Source organism: Ptychodera flava (assembly GCF_041260155.1).
Source record: "Ptychodera flava strain L36383 chromosome 3 unlocalized genomic scaffold, AS_Pfla_20210202 Scaffold_27__1_contigs__length_13241970_pilon, whole genome shotgun sequence".
Lineage (NCBI taxonomy): Eukaryota > Metazoa > Hemichordata > Enteropneusta > Ptychoderidae > Ptychodera > Ptychodera flava.
The window spans coordinates 13,141,424-13,159,495 of record NW_027248281.1 but is presented as its reverse complement, the minus strand read 5'-3'; the positions used below and the strand labels follow the sequence as shown (position 1 = coordinate 13,159,495).

At 37.6% G+C, this 18,072-nt stretch overlaps 1 protein-coding gene across 1 annotated transcript; it reads right to left on the bottom strand.

The window, feature by feature from the left end:
• Nucleotides 1-4,988: 4,988 nt before the first annotated feature.
• LOC139126279 (interferon-induced protein 44-like) lies at nt 4,989-18,033 on the bottom strand. Its single transcript, XM_070692323.1, has 4 exons — nt 17,781-18,033; nt 16,293-16,439; nt 7,431-7,598; nt 4,989-5,452 (listed from the first exon to the last, which is right to left on the bottom strand). The coding sequence occupies exons 1-4, from the start codon at nt 18,031-18,033 to the stop codon at nt 5,187-5,189; spliced, it is 834 nt and encodes a 277-aa protein (XP_070548424.1). The 3' UTR covers nt 4,989-5,186.
• Between the last annotated feature and the right edge of the window lie 39 nt (nt 18,034-18,072).

The window sequence follows — 18,072 nt, the reverse complement described above, 5'->3', positions numbered from 1 at the left end:
GATTTTAGTGTATTTGTGTAAATACTTGCGTAAGTCCCACATAGTTACATCAACTTAATGTAAAAGACATGGATAAGGAACCGTTTAATATTTAATTTGTTGTAGATACCCCTACTCCACCCAAATGCCTTAACGGAATTTGAAAAAAAAAAAATGAAATTGTGACGATGTTCGCAGAGTCAAATGTAACTTCCTATAACTTACTATGATATGCTCCTAGCCATATGACCTTGAAAGGCAAAACTTGTGATCGCAAAGCTAATAATATAAAAAATACATCTACCCTTCCTTAAACTTCTCCATTTTGATATTAGTGTTTTTTCAAGAATACTGATAAACAATGTCATTTGCTCTGCAGTGTAAGGTATTTTCCTTCCATCTTTGGGATGACAAGAAATTGATATTTCAACAGGCAGGTTAGGTAGCGTAATATGGTGTTGGCAAAACATGATGGCGCAATTTGTTGGAATTAGGACATTCTAAAAATGTGTGAAATCTATTAGTTGGGATGTGCAGTGTTAATATGCATGTAATGTAACCCACATGTGATATCGAGAGTTCCGCACTCTAGATAGTTATAAGCAAGTAAAACGTGCAGATGGGTGTGTCCCCTAAAGCCAAGTCGGTCGACTTTTTTCGCCTTTCCGAAGTTGACACGAAGGTTTATCCACAGAGAAACATATAGACAGAGTGGCAACACTTGCATGCCTTTTGTTCCATGGTCGTCTCGGTAGACTATTGGCTTTTCATATTAAAATGAGCTTCAAAGGTGTTAAACTTTTTGGAGGCTTTGTTTGTGGTTGATAATTACACGAGATTATGCGAAAAATACGACGAGATGGCATCGTACTGCCAGTCGCGTAGCAACCATAGTTACTTTGTGAGCTCTCAGGCCAGAAACACTGCTTCACGCCAATCAAAACATAACACGCCAGCAGTTTCATAAACATGTACTTCCTTGACGCACGTGTAAAAGACGGTATGACTGACCGTAAACCATTGAGTAAAACCAGAGAGTATCGATAAAAGACTTTCAAATTTGGTTCAAATACACTCATTATATATTCATAAGAATATGAGAGGAATTTTTAAAACGGTAAAACTCATTTCCCTGAAGCTCAAACACTCCAGTTTTCGCACGTCAATTCTGCTCAGCACCACACGACAACAACAACACAAACTTTGCCGAACATACTTTCGCTTAAGGTAAAGGGCGACGAATTCGGACGCGCACGCGCTTTAGAACGTTTCTGCGCAGATTTAACTCAAGCCTGCCGCAAATGGGTGATTTTGAAGCGCATGTATTTAACATCACCTGTCATTGTTGAAATTGCGCTTTTACCTAATTTTTTGACCCAGTCTCTTAGAAATACATGTGACCTATAACCTTGTCATATTTTGACCCCCTAGGATCTGGTTTTTATTCAATATGAGCGAAAAATTAACATTTCTCTCCCATTTACATGGCGCTTATTACCCATTCACCTGGAGATATTGTAAAAAGTAGCGGGGTGACACCCTTCTATTAAAAGTGTAAACTAAATGGTATTATGTCAGGATTTATTCGCCAAGTTTGGTCAAAATGACACCATTCAAAGCAACGGGAAGAAAGTTCGAAAATTATGTAGTGATTTAATTTCGATGTCGTCATTTTTTTATCGATACTTATGTTAAAATTGCTTTACAAACATTATGAAACCTATACATTCGATAGATATGGACTTAAGTCTTGGTATTTATCAAATTAACTCATTTGCTAAGCGTTTAATAATTGCTTTCTTTAGTTTAAGTGAATTATATCATTTTTATTTATTTCTAACGACGCCATTTTAACGTCCGTTTCCATGGAAACGAACGTGGTGACCCACATTTTTTATTTCATTTTTTCACTTGCAAAACTTCCAAGAATATTTGTGCAAAGTTTCAAGAAAATGACACCACAACCTACTTTTGACGTAATTCGTAGTACTTCACCTTAACAATTGGCGAAAATCCGAAAATTACCGAAGGATTCATGGTCGGCACTCTTCGGAAAAGAGAGGCGAGAGCAACCTGAGGCGATGCGAACATGGATGGTTTACGTAACCGCTTCACGCCTTAAACAATACCCGTTGCCACTCTATCTATCTTTCTCTATGGTTTATCTAGTAAGTCTTTCTCACCTCTAAGCTCTCCTTGAAAATAACTGTAAATTGCGAGGGATTCAGTTTTCACAACGACCATACCGTTTAACTACCTCACTCGCTACTATTTCAACCCTGTCGAGATTGAGTTGTCACTTCTTAAATATACAACCAGTCCCTCCTGTTTAGTCTTCGGTACGCCATATGCAACAACTCGTGACGAATCTGAACATTTATAATGTTGTCGAACTCGGGGAGCAACAGCCTCGGAGGAATATTAGTCCTGCATAAGTACCCCGTAAACCAATTGTAAATCTTGATGATTGTCTCCCGGAAAAGAAAACAGACTTCAAGTAAGATAAAATGACTTTACCCCATTGTATGACAAGTATATAATCCAGCCGGTTCACACAAGTAGTACGAAAAGTAGCAGGCACCCACCTTTGCACTAGAGAAAGCAGGTGTATAAAATACAGAAAGTTGCTTACCTACCTACCCGTCCAGGTGTCATGCCATATCGTGCAATTGAGCTGAAGTACACCACTTCTTATTTGTCGCTAAAGTTTGAGAATAAATTTTGGAAACAACTGAAATCCTTTAAAAGTACAATAACAGACTGCCTAAACAGTTTAATCTAAGGCTTGACAAATGATATGATGCCGATGCGAAGTTCATCGTTCCTCATAGTTTTATTCATTGTTCCTCTGACGCAGCGACCAAACATTTTGCGAATATACTGAATCCCGATCATGTCTCTGTGCTTTCGTGCTTACTTTACGAGATGGTTGATCGTTCTTAAACAAATATACGTTTGACTTCATAATTTTGCCGCTGGACTAAAGGCATCTGTTGAATAACCCGCTGGCCATCCATTCATTTCACAATACCCCCCCCCCCTGCCTGTACAATATTGTCGGCTGTGTATCGATTAACCATAGATCTTTGACTGAGATACTATGATGTTGTCATCGTGACAAGTAATGGGGTGTCCCTGCACAATGAGGGACATTGGTCGTGGGAGAAGATGTCTATATGGTCGTTTAAGCTTGTCATATAAGTTTGAAAACACGAGTAATCGCACATTAAAACATTTATACCCGAAAGCAGGTTTTCTGAAGCGTTGCTCTAAGAAGTTGTTTCACAAAGTACAGGAAAACATGGAAAGTTTCAAATTTTATGACATCACAAACGTTCAACCTCTTAGTGACTTCGACTGAAGGATAAAAAAAAACAAGATGCAACAAAATAATCATATGTTTTTACACATATTCTGACCAAATCCTGAGAAACGTGCCATGTTTTCCTGTACATTGTTAACTTGACAATGAGATCAATTTTCTCGGAAACAAACTTCGGCTTCCATAAATATAACAGTTAACACGATTGGAACTAATTTGGGATAATTGGATGGTGAAGTAATGTCGATTTCATCTACAAATGTAACCTCATCTGCTTTTCTTTGTACGTTACACACTTGTTTTTATGAGTAATTTTCAATATTGCAGCATTCAGTTATACGGCACCTAACACTTTTGAGAAATTTGAAAAATATGAAAAACCAATTATCCCAAATTAGTTCCAATCGTGTTAACTTGGGATTATCAAGATAACTAGGCTATGCACATCTAATTTCGTCGACCACGTTGTGGAATTTAGGAAATGTGCTGATTGTGAACGGTGCGGGAGTCAACTAGATAATCACCAAAATATTCGGTCGGAAAGGCAACTGATCTAATTTTGCCAGTTTCTAATGTGGCAAGAATTGGAATTCCATTATAGATTGTTGAAAACACGTGTCACATATTCTAGGTGATAGAAAGAAAGATTACAAACCGGATTACTTCAGTCTGCATTATGTGAATATCGTGTTCATAGTTTTATTGACAACTCCAAATTCACCACAAAAAGTGAACAATTTTTTGACGTCAAGTCCTTATCCTAAATATAAAGACTTCAGTGTTTACATCGTTGAAAATTTGTAATAATAAACGAAGCGTTATTGTGTAAAATGTTAAGCAAAGAATAGGACCAAATGGTCCAAAATGTATCCCTGAAGAAGGCAAACTCTGAGTTGCCAAAACGACAGTTTATTTATTAATTCAAGTTTTAAAATTTGAACTTCAAGCTACAACCGACCGGTTTTACTACCTATACGTTTATTGTCATACAGTATGACAATAAATCGTTGTGGCGATAGTTTCTCAATTGTTCCAACCCGCTTTGTGCAAGTACATTGTACCTTTGCGGGCGTGAAATAAGTAGAAAATAGCATATTTTGATCAAAAAGAGCAATATAGCTTGACACCTATGTCTCTTTCAGTATAACTCCGGCAAAAGTTTTTTTTATGACGTGTATAATGTCAACAAGATTTCATTAGGTTGCACATTACTGGAAAATCCCGTGATTCATAATGATTCCTACTATTGAAGATTCCTCAGGGATGTCTCCTATGTGTAGACAAAGTCAGAGTTCAACCATCCACATATTCTTCTTTATCTCCAATTTTAAATTATTTTGAAAATTGCGTTCGGTTGAGAAAGAGTTAGCATTTTTCAAAATTTCTACACATATTGTACTCAGTCCCCCAGAATTGTAAGATGGACCGTTAGGTGACTAGTTTTACCTGTTTTATTAAGCAAAAAGGATATTGATTTTTGTCCACTGGAAATGACAAAAATCTCTAGATGTATTATAAATAAATTTTGTTATACAATTTATAACATGCTTGTTATTACTGCTGATGGGCAGAGCACAACAAGTCATTAGAAAAGTATCCTTCAATAGTAAAAATCAAACAGAGTTATTGTTGTTAAGGTAGCGTGCTGTTGGTTGCGGCAATACACCGTAAAATGTCAAAACCACTTTTTATATCCAGAAAATATATCAAGAGATAAGATTTTCTTCAAGGATGAAACCTTCGCGAAAAGCATTTTCTGATTAGGCAGGATCTGAACTTAGCTGAAAGTTTACATACCTATAATTGGTATTGGAATTACATTTTACAATAACATGTAACAAGAGACAAGACCACCTCATAAGCAATTTAAGATTTGGACAAGATATTACTTTTTAAATGATCGCTTGATCTGTCTCGAACGCAAAGACCTTTCTCCTTGATAGATGGCTTCTTTAATCGCACGCAAAACACTTTCTTGGTGACTCTTTTCATAATTCTGTGAGTTTTCCGGCGTGTAATTTGTTATAAAGTAAGGCTCTTGAGACTTTCTTACGGATGGATCACAAAGTTCCTTGGCTTTTGACGTTAAACTTTCCTTTTTAGCAAGGTCCATTTTGTCGGAAAATGTGATGAGTGGAATGATATTTACACCTGTAATAGAAGAAGATTCAAAAGTTATACATTGCTGGATTGAATATGCATTTTCTTTCCGTTCTTGTATGTAACGTTCTTATTGTAGACCTCGATAAAGAGGTGCACGGGCGATGCGCGAGTCATAAAGAGACTGACCATTTGTTTTTCAAAATTGAAGATTGGACTTCTACACTGATAATTGTGTTATCGACTGCTCCCAACAGAAACATATGACGTTACTAAGGCTTTACAATTCATTAATTTAACTTGAATCAACCCCATAAAACAATAAAATGCAATGTATGTGAACTATTATATACTTTTTGTCATCGGTAACATTACATAAACAACTTAAAATAAACCGGCTGGTGAAGTATTTCACTGAAGCCATCACTTACACGTATACAGTTTACAGTAGCAAACGGGCAACACTGAAGAAGCATTAGTGAACAACTAACGAAGTAGGAAGTCCCGAATAGTTGTATATAAATAATTCTACCATAATCATCCTCGTCACCACCAACACCACCACTAACATGACAACCACAATCATCGGCATTACCGTCATTTTTTGTACAAACCGTAGCAAAGTTTTAAATGTGACAGGTATTAGACATTATTTTTTATGCGTTGAAGCTATAATATTGTCCTTGTTATGTATTAATGTCTGGTTTTACATTACATCTATAGCAAGTCCTTAACCTTTGCGGGTAAATATCTCCATTCGTTGCTTTGCAACTATACTTTCAGGGATGTATTGATGGCAAAGATAAATAGGATTAGTTGGTTGTTTTTTGTCACCAGTCATTTGTCAATTGCGGTTTGGTTCTAAAACTGATTTTCGAAAAAAATCGGTATTGCATTTTATTTGTACGAAGGGTAATTGGATAGGACATCGAAATTCTAGGCGTTTTTTTTCCCATGAGTTCAAAATATCAGGATTTGTGATATCATTAGTCCGAAAACAATAGGAATTGAAAGAATATCACTCGTAATCGAAATTAATATCTAAACTACTTAATCACCTAGGGGTCGGGAAAAAAGCTGGTAAGGATCTCGTAAGCTCTCAAAATATTTATTGACTTTTCAATCTCGTGAATCAGAAATTAGCAAATGTAGGCTTATATAACAGTCATCTTATGTTATGCTTCATGGTAAAAGAGAAATCACAAGTGCAGACATTGTAATCACCAGTGTTAAAAATTGATCATTGACTGTCAAAGTGACAGAAAAACTGGCTGAAATGAGAGGTCTATTTTTCAGCCATTGGAAGTTGCGGAAAAAATTGACTAGGAAGAAATGTCTATTGTTGCAGTACGCCAGTTTCAGACAAGACTCGGCAAATGTAACACGTATTTTATTCAGACAGGTTGCCGTTGTATTGATCTTAACTTATTTTTCATAAACGTATGATACTAAACGAATCGAGTCCACCACCAACATCAGTTGTAATTTTTATAAGTAGTCAAGTTTGATCACGGTAGTAAAAAGATAGAGTATTCAAAATGCCAAATTAATTTTGAAATTTGTGTTTTAAAGTTCAAATGACACAAGAAAGTAAAGTGTTAAGGATGATCAAATCGCAGTAAATGGTTTCACGATGTGTTCAAACTGTCAGTGGATTACTGTTTTTATTATTGTAATAGTGTACAATAAGTTGAAAATTGTCTCATCTTTCAAATAATCTTTGTATCAATGATGTCTTGACAAACTCCGGAATGGAATATAAACGCAGAGAGACTTAGAGAAACTAACATGAATATATCAAATTAAATTAAAAAGAATGACGCCGTCTTGGTTAAAAAACGTTTACAGAGACACAGGAACACTGAGATGACCAAATATAGAAATAAAGTATCAAAACCACTATATGTGTTTGTGTGTGTGTGTGTGTGTGTGTGTGTGTGTGTGTGTGTGTTTGAGAGAGAGAGACGTATGTATGTATGTGTGTGTGTAATGCGTGTGTGATAAGATATACCATCTGCAGTGCACATACCTAAAGTAAAAAGATGTTTCCGAATGAATTCAGTTTTCATGGTGTAGGAGTCTTGGTCCAATCGCACATCTGTGGCCTTTACAAACCATAGGACAACATGCACTTGCTCTGATAAAGGCCCTTTCTGGACGTTACAGCCACCAGGACCATACGCTGGCTGGCCTTCCCCTTTGATAAAATCAAGAGAAGATATAAATAGAAATGTTATAAGCATTGGCTTTCTTTGATGAGTGTGATGAAATATGTATGGATTAAAAATAGATAGTCCCAATGATTGTCGATGCTGGAAATAATGTCTCATCCATGTAAATAAAACGAACGATCAGAACAAGGTGGATAATTAGTCCCCGCGGACGTTGTCAGGGGGGACTATTAGATTGGGTTCCGAGCGTCCGTGCGTCCGCAGCTGTAACTCAAAGATGCAAGACCCAATTTTATTCAAACTTGATACAAGGATAAGGTACTCTAGGGTGCATATGCACGTCAATTTGTTTTGCGAAACAATCCAATATCGCCATCGCCATTTTGTTGTGATTCTTTCATGTTTAGAGCCATCACTCAGACATTGGCAAAAGGACAATGTGCTATGACATACATATGCATGCCAATTTTTGTTGAGATACGCCCCCAATATGGCCGTCTGGCGGCCATTTCGTTGCGTTTTTTACCTGTCTGACTCTACTATGCAGACATGCCTGATCTGATTTTGTTCAATCTTGGCACAAGGACAGTGTGCTATGACATACATATGCATGCCAATTTTTGTTGAGATACGCCCCCAATATGGACGTCTGGCGGCCATTTTGTTGCGTTTTTTCGTGTCTGACTCTATTACGCAGAAATGTCTGATTTGATTTTTGCACAAGTACAATGTACGATGACATACATATGCATGTCAATTTCTGTCATGATATGTTCCAAAATGGTTATGTGGAGGCCATTTTTTGCAATATTTTCATATTTTGAGCCATCCTGATTTTTTCAAACTTGGCACAAGGACAATATACTATGACATACATTTGCACGTCAACTTTTATCTCAACATTATAAATGGCTCCATCCCAAAAACTGCAGGGGCCAATCAACTGGCGATTTGGTTTTTTGCAATGCATGCCATTAGCCCGAAACATCTGGCCTATAAAATTGTGAGTGGTGATGTGACCTTGGCTGCCATGATAGATTTTCAAAACAATTCATTAATATTTCAACATTTTTCTTCTCGAGAACCAGCAGTTATTGTGTTCTGTACAAGGTTATATTACCGTTGTCTACAAAATGCGTTAACCTTTTGGAGTCCATATCATTTGCATAACAAAACACTGTGGAGGCCAGAACTTTTCAATGGATTGTGAGATGATCAAAATTATGCTATTCACTTCCTCCTTCGCAAAATTGGTCGTATCAGAAAGTACTTATCCAGAGATTCCTGTGCAACCCTCGTCCACGACGTTATATCTTCAAAGCTTGACTACTGCAATGCTCTACTATATGGCTTGCCCGATACACAATTACAGCAGTTACAACGTGCCCAAAAACAGCAGCTAGAATTGTTACAAAGACCAGGAAATCCGACGACATTACCTCCATACTTATGCAACTTCACTGGCTTCCAGTACATCATCGCATTGTATACAAACTTTCGCTGATTACTTACAAAGCCCTAAATGGACAAGCTCCACAATATCTCAGGAATTCAATAACACCTTGTGCCTCATCACGTGTTCTTCGTTCATCTGATAAATGCCTTCTGCACACACCTAGATGGAATCTGACTACCTATGGTCGCCGCTCCTTCTCTGTAGCAGCTCCTGTCCTTTGGAACTCTTTGCCCCTGGACATAAAAACCTCTCCTAATGTCAACATTTTCAAAAGACGCTTAAAAACTTACATCTTCCAGAGAGCATTTTCATTGTAACTCTAAGCGCCACTGAGCATTGTTTAACTTTGGATATTAGGCGCTATACAAATTTTCTAGATAGATAGATAGAAAATTAGATGTGTTTGTTTTTTTCGATTAGCAAAAAACAGGTTTGAAATTGGCTGCAGCAAGTAAACCTTATTTTTCAGTGCAGAAAATTTCCTTTTGAATGATGTGTGGCACAAGTTGTATATGGAAAGTTTCCATTCAGCATTACTTCATTGAAAGCAGCTTTTGTGCATTTCACACTTTCTTTTGCAGGTGAAGAGGAGATCAGATTTGAATAAAAATAAATAAAATTAAAAGAAGCAGTGTCTTTGTCCATTATTCATAGTATTTACAGTTATTTCTTATTTCTTAAAAAATAATTTCTGTACTATTGTAACTTTCATTCTCGTCTCTATGTAAATGTGAGTTGGGAAGATGGGTGTGTGAATTTATTTTATTGTTTTGATGTTCTCTTTTTGGAGGATGTACTAAGGCTTGGGGTCGATTTTTTTCTTACAACAGCCACAATTCGTCCATACCGATGGCCCTGAAGAAAACATTCTTTCTATGGCCTGTACAGCAAGGTGTGTTACTGGAAAAACCTAGTCCACTTTTCAAAAGGCTAATAACCCTATCTGATTCGGGCAGACTACAGTAAAGCGTACCTGATTTCAACAGATCCAAGGCTAACCTGGCTGAAATCAAAAAATTATCATACAATAAAATATGCCCCATGTTGTTGTACATTCTTGATAGCTGCCAAACAACAGCATATCCAATGCCTGTCTGGGCAACTTGTCCACGTACCCTTTCCTGGGCCCCCGCCTGAGCCTTATGCACATACCATATTGTGATCTTCCTATCAATGCTACAGAAGTGTTTTTGGTGGATGTATGTAACTATTGGAAAAACATGCTTTCTTGTTCTGAAGTATGTTTCAACTATTGGATTTATGCACTTTCAATGTTTTACAGTGACAGAATTTATATTTTGCGGTGACTATGTCATTGACAATGGCTTGTTTATTTACGATCTACTGAGCCCTTAAAACTACATTCCGTTATTTAAAACCAAAGTTGAGTTGCCTTTATCACATGTGTTAACTCGGCCGATCCAATCATAAACGTTTGGCCGTTAATATCGGTTTGACCACTGTTGTTATGGTAAGTTCTTACATTTAGGTAGTGTCATAGACATGTGTTTCCCACGGAATGAATATCTATGCCAAATGTACGATTTTCTCGTTCCTGTTGGCATGCCTGTTGTAGCTGGGGAAGATGATGTTTAGGCAAATTTTGGGTTTTTTTAGGTATGGCATAATCGACAAATAGGTCATGGCGCTCTCTCTCTCTCTCTCTCTCTCTCTCTCTCTCTCTCTCTCTCTCTCTCTCTCTCTCTCTCTCTCTCTCTCTCTCTCTCTCTCTCATATACACATTGGGTACAAAGTTGACCTTTTTCTTTAATAAATCTGAAGCCTGTTTAGTAGCCTTTAATTAGCATTTGGAATAATTGGGAACAAAAGCAACAGGTATGTTTGCAAATAGTATGGCAAAGTTCACCTTTGCAAATTTTGAAGATATCAATATTCAAACATATTTTCATAACAAGGTTGTCCATATGCTTGTATAGGAGAGGGTTTAAAATGTTTTAGGGATATGCCAACAGTAAATACGAGGAAGGTCGTAGAATAGAAGAAACGCCGTCCTGTTTTACTTTTTTCCTTGTAAACGTTAAGATAATGTCGTATAGATTGTTAAGTCAATGTACCAATTATAGTCTGCGAATTCGGCGTTTATAAATATTGTGGTATTCGAAATTGCTACCATGTCACATGATCAGAAGCCGTTTAAATGGGAATGTGCACAAAAATTCATATGATTTCATAAGGTATGTGAAAAGTTTACAAAGATAGAAAAAAACTGAAGTAAGGTACCAAAGTCGTGTTCTCTTAGGCTAGTATCATGATTAGTAGAAGAACTCGAGCGATAACAATACGCAGCAAAGTCAAGTAAAGTCCCTTTGGACTTTGAAGACTTCTGTCTATAAATGACTCGTTTATTGAAGTCACTTCATATATATATTCTTCTGTCTTCTCAATTCTTCAACGTTGAGAGGTTTATATTCGAATGACCGTTTTTTCTTCTATTCGCTTTTCTTTTACGTTGCTCTTGACAATGCTGACACTACAGCTTCTTGACCACTGAGTTACTACATCTCAGCAATCACGTCAACCATTGATCTTTTATTTAAAAATTCGACTCTGTGTTTTTCAAAAACTGTATCTTAGTATCCGAAGAGCTCTGCTTTCTTGTTTTTCCATGCACCGACCATAGACAGACCATATCTTTTTCTACTGATGAATTCCAAAGTTTTCAAGTTTTCTTAAGCCGGTTTCAGCTTGTTTCTTGTCGGGTTTTAACTGCGATTAATAGCGTTTGCTTGCAGTCTTAACGTTCTCAGTAGCACAAGGGGATTTAAAATGGTTTAGTGTGTGTCACACACGGATCATACTGTTACTTATTAAGTATTCATGGTTACATCGCTTCTTAAACTTCTTTCCCCAAGACTCGTCTTGTGAAAATGAGTTAGAATCAACAAAATTGGCATCAGTGTGACGTAATCGCGGTTATGATCGCATTCTCGATCACCTGGCAGTATACTTCTTACTTGTGCCTCAAACTACACAGACGCTAGTTAAATACTTCCATATAAAAAACCGACGAAGACAAGGTTGATGGCATTTTGACAACATATTGATCCAGTGCATGCAATAAGACACCCAGTCTCACGGAAACCTGAATTAATTATTGTTCATATGTCAGAAAGAAAAAGTTGAGGAACACACTCTGCCTTAATTTATGATTTAACCATGTGATTAATGAACCAAACTAACCGATACCAGTGCCTGATAAAATTGTTAGTCGAGCACATGGTAAAAATTGTGTCAGAAGCCTGACGGACACTTTGAATACAGGAAAAAATACTTGATATGAGAATATAATGCTTACTACATGTATCACATCGTTTTGGAAGTATCGATATAGCTGACTCATTTGCATAGGGACATAAAATACTTTTAACACAATTTGTAGGGACAAGTGGGCAAGACGTGCAGCAGTATTCCCGAATGTCAGGATTATCATACACTTTGAAGGTAGTGATGAAATCTTAAGCAATTCCGACACCACACTCTGCTTAATCAATATACAAAAAGAAAAGAAGAGGGGAGCTCTGAAATAGAAGACTGACGACCTTGGATCGAGGGTGCCTATGAACGTTCACCAGCCTAGCCATTCTCTTACATAAGTTTTCAAACAATATAAAACCCCGAGATGTAGCATTGCGCACCTCTTTCTGCGGTTCTGGTTACTATACTTACAACCTATCTTATTTTCTTGATATATCAACTCTTTACGGCACTGATTATGGCCAATTATCAGCATTAGCCAATTCCATGGATAATAGTCTAAGCTGGAAAATTACCCATATCAAATCTATAATAGACACCGCGATACCTTTGTAGTGACATGATAATTTTGGTTAGATTAACATTTATTTTCACCTTAAAATATAATATCGGAAATCTTAACCCAAAGAAGAAACGAATGTTGAAGCCACTCGTACCAGGTAGCAATGTACGGAAAACAGATGGTACGTAAAAGAGCAAACTAGGGAGAACTCACACAGCTACATACCTCTTCACTATAGCTTATCCGCCGAAATTCGTACCTATTATCTGCTAGATATCGACATAGGAAGACATGAAATTAAAGACTCAACATGACGCCCGCTTGTCTCGACTTGTTTTTGAGGAGGCTGCTTTTGATCATGTGGACGAATTGGTAATTAAACCAGCAGCCTCACCTACTTCACACGTACTGTTTAACATTAGGGAGCTACGTGTTGCAGACAGAATCATAATCAAAAGAACAGGCTGCTTTATAAAAGCTACTGTGTTCAATGGTGTTAGAAGAACGAATTGTATACGTTACACGCCGATTCAGAGTCTGCATAGTTGGTGTGTGAACGCTGACCCGGACAGAGGGCGTACCAAATTGTCCATGAATGTTTAATCGATCAGCCTAGCTACTGAGCTTTTCTCCTTGAAGAGACGAAACGTGATGCCGGCCATGGCACACACTGACGGCAGACTTACACCATTTTTCGTAAATGGCTTCACATTTACAGTTGGGTGATAACCGTCTAAAGTACGTACCCTTTGGCAATGAAGCTGACAAACATCCCACAAAGCAATTGGTTCACCGAGATGCAGCAATGCAAGATTAAATATTTGTTTACCGTGACACTAATTTATTTCTCGCACACATCCGGCAAGTCTACGAGGCAAGTCTACTACCGTATTCTAGTTGCCTTGAACACGATTGGAACTAATCTTGGATAATAGTATGGTAAAGTAGTGTCTGTTTGATCTGCAAATGTAATCTCATCCCCTTTCCTTTTTAAGTTACACACTTGTCTTTATGAGTAGTTTTTAATAATGCAACAATCAGCCAAAGAGCACCTAACACTTTTGAGAAATTTTAAAATATGAAAATCCAATTATCCCACATTAGTTCCAATCTTGCTCTTGATAATGACCTATAATATCGCAAAGATGTTGTAAAGAGGCAATTGAAGACGAGTCATCCTTTTTGAGCCTTAATTCTACTCGAATACTTCCTCACATAGACGTCTATCAGTAAACACTGGAACGCGGCAGAGTTATTAACCCCTCTAAAGATCAAAGGTGATACAAGATATGAAACATGATGAGGATGTTTATTGTTGAAACAGCAACTACATTACTGACAGGCTTACTGCAGAGAAAGCGAGCAAAAGTACACTGTACTAGTGTCGCTCAGCGCTGTAATAACCTTCCCGGGAGGATAACAATGATGATAACATTCAGGTACCTAGAAACACAGACAAACGTAGACAGACTTGTAACGGGTATTGTTTAAGGCGTGAAGCGGTTACGTAACCCATCCATGTTCGCATCGCCTCAGGTTGCTCTCGCCTCTCTTTTCCGAAGAGTGCCGACCATGCATCCTTCGGTAATTTTCGGATTTTCGCCAATTGTTAAGCGAAAGTATGTTCGGCAAAGTTTGTTGTTGTCGTGTGGTGCTGAGCGGAATTGACGTGCTAGCAAAAACGGGAGTGTTTTGAGCTTCAGGAAAATGAGTTTTACCGTTTTAAAAATTCCTCTCATATTTTTATGAATATATAATGAGTGTGTTTGAACCAAATTTGAAAGTCTTTTATCGATACTGTCTGGTTTTACTCAATGGTTTACGGTCAGTCATACCGTCTTTTACACGTGCGTCAAGGAAGGACATGTTTATGAAACTGCTGGCGTGTTATGTTTTGATTAGCGTGAAGCAGTGTTTCTGGCCTGAGAGCTCAAAAAGTAGCTATGGTTGCTACGCGACTGGCAGTACGATGCCATCTCGTCGTATTTTTCGCATAATCTCGTGCAATTATCAACCACAAACAAAGCCTCCAAAAAGTTTAACACCTTTGAAGCTCATTTTAATATGAAAAGCCAATAGTCTACCGAGACGACCATGGAACAAAAGGCATGCCGCGTTACAAGTCTGTCTATATTTGTCTGTGCTAAAAAGAAACAATAGTTGACTCAGACTAGAGTTTAAACTTCGTTGATAAAGGCGGGCCGTGGGTATAAAAGTGAGTCAGCACCGTGGGGACAAAATACGTAATTTGAGTGACAAGGGATAACAGCGTTTATTGGAGCTCCGCAAAATTATGTTGTTGTGCTAAATAGGAGACTTTTGACTAAATTTCGTTGTTTATAAGCTCATGAATATCCACTGCACTATTTGTTGTCAAAAAAGGGGAATTTGCTCGTTATGTCGAACATAATTACCAAATGTTTAGCTTAGGATCGTCAGAAACAATTGAAGGCACTGTGGCGACTGTTATGAATGCTTGCCAATGAAACATAACACTTTTCTCAATCCATATATCCTCAGTATTGGGTTTCTTTGCCACTCGTATGCACGGAAGAATCGTGAGAAAACCCCGTAGCACAAACTCTGTTGCAAGATACTCATTGCAATGACAATACAGAAGTGTAGACAATGTTTGCTATCCAATAATATACAATGCAAGATCCGAGGTACATGAATATTCCACATTGATTAAGGGTCATTAGCATAGAATTTTAATACCGAAACAATGCTCATTAATGTAATCTGCATATTTTAATATCATTATACCTCGCATCTTGCACTAATAGTCCAATAATCACCCTGCGTTTTTGTAAATTAACAAACGCGTTAACAAACTTGCACAGGGGAGTGGTAACAGCCAGAGTAACTTTACAATGACAACAAGCGTGCGCTTAAACAGGTGTGAAATGGTTGCTCTGACTACTGTTGGTACACATTGCCGTTGATTTTTAAAACACGGTCTCGTTCAAGAGTTTTATTTTCTTAGGTCAAGAATCACTCAAAATTTGCTAGAATCCTGTCTCTAATAAGGCTATTTCACACACACATACACAGACACACACAGACACACACAGACACACAGAAACAGACACAGACACAGACACAGACACAGACACACACATATTATATATATATATATATATATATATATATATATATATCTGTGTGTGTGTCTCTGTGTCTCTGTGTGTGTCTGTGTGTCTGTGTCTGTGTGTCTGTGTCTAGGCGTGGAACTTATCGTGTTTACTCTACAGACTGTTTCATGCGCTTGTCAATTGTCAGGAGTGATGTTGGGGGGCGCGTTGCTACCTATATATATGGTCAGATGTATATGCAAACTAGTATATGCCGGTGTAATTGAGGTAAGGATATATATTCAAAAGTAACGGTACGATACTTTTCTTATTTTTGATGCAGATCAAACAATTCATATATATTGTCATTGGGAAATAATGCGATGTAGCTTTGCAAACTCTACAGAATTACCTCTTTCGATTATATCGCAGTCTGAAAGAGATCCATACAGGATGGCAAATAGTTCCTTTTCCTCCCATGATTCCATGCTCATGAATCCACGGGTGTCGACCAATCTGAATCCGTAGTCATGGAAAAATGTCTCCAGGGCAATAGTTCCTGAAAGAATAGAAGTGATTACATTGAGATATACTATATTGCACATCCAAGCATTTCAAAGTCAGCAAGATCATGAAAAGAACATTCGTCCTGACCTAAGTTGTCAAGATATGTTTTTAAGCGGCTGCTAAAGGTTTAGAACAGCTATATACATAGCATACATATGTTGCAAATTTTAAGGTAGTTCGCGCCTGAAAGTCAAACACTCTATCATTCACCCGAACTTTCCCTGAATAAACTGTCGCCATAGCGGTTCGAAATTAAACACAAATATAAGTGTCATCGTTTTAAAGTATTTTGTGCATGATTATCTGTCAGAGCGCAGTACAAAGCAGTACCCAAATATCATGTGATAATTAAACGAACGGCGACCAAAAGAATTGACGAATACTAACTTGGTAACTCCCCCATAACTCTGACATTTTGTAACGGTATCTGCAAAGGTAACCAAAAGACGACAACGCTGTGATGTTCGGACACGCAACGAAAGATCGTTCGCCTTCGTTAAGTGAAAAAAACCAAATCGATGATATCGCTCAAGCGCCCTTTCCGTACGCCAGCTATACGCGTACATGAATTTTGTATTTCGATCAGAAGGCTATGATCCGAGTGTTATTGTTGTTGTTTCGTCATTTGACAAATAATTGTGGCAGTGTTAAGTGTGATCCCAGATCTGACCAATACGTTGTAATGCCAACAACGCCACTGAAATCGTCTTTGCAGGCTTCCGTTTTGTTTAACGGTATTGTTACCAGGCAACCAGGGGGATTGGCCTTCACCCTTGCCGACGGCGCTTCGTGGAAAAAGAAATAAATATATACACATTCATTGTACAAACGCGGAAGAATAGATATTGCAAAGGCGGCAAGAAAACTTTACAACCCTGTGTGTATGTTGAGATTGTTGAAAACGGAATTCATGTTGAAATGAACGGCAATGTTATTACACTGAACGCCATATTTACAATTTAAGCACGAATTACGTTATGGCGAACTTTCGATTTATTCCACCATTGTCGGCTTTCATCACTCTAGCTGTTTGTCTGAAAGCGAATATTCTTCAAAGTATACACTTTGTAATGCTTTTTCTGAATTAGTCGGAGTACACATCAAAACGAAACTAGGTATGTAAAGAAAAAGTCGTAACTAAAGGTGGTCCGCCGACTTCTCTTTTATTTTTTCATTGTTAGGTAAATATTTTAATGAGCAAATACTTTTAAAAAGATGCGATCGTAGTTGAAAGACTCACTTCTATTATTTAATCAAAATTACCAAATGTTTGGTACAGCAAACTTAAATGTAATTTGAATAGATTCGTCAAATTTTGTTGAAAGTTTCCTACCTTCCCCTCCACCAGTTTGAGTTACTGCAGGAAGATAATCTCTATCCACCAGTGCTTTCGCCACAGAATTCACAAAGCTACTTTTTCCGGCACCTGTGTAACCAAACAATCCGATACGTATTGCCATACTTGACATTTCACCAGGTTCTGCTGACCTGAATGCATTTTCGCCAAGTTTTTTTCTGAGAAAGTCCCCAGCCTTGTACTTAAGTAACAATTCTCGCAGAGAATCTAAGGATTCGTCCCTAGCCATGCTTGCATTTCTATGGAATGAAGTAAATTGTAGATTCGG

Bases quoted from the DNA above. Each gene is read 5' to 3' on its own strand.
- LOC139126279 (XM_070692323.1), bottom strand. From the start codon at position 18,033: ATGGCTAGGGACGAATCCTTAGATTCTCTGCGAGAATTGTTACTTAAG. The intron at 16,440-17,780 runs GTAGGAAACTTT...CTATTCTTTCAG, and splicing joins TCAAACTGGTGGAGGGGAAG to GAACTATTGCCCTGGAGACA. The intron at 7,599-16,292 runs GTAATTCTGTAG...ATTTTATCAAAG, and splicing joins CTGCGATATAATCGAAAGAG to GGGAAGGCCAGCCAGCGTAT.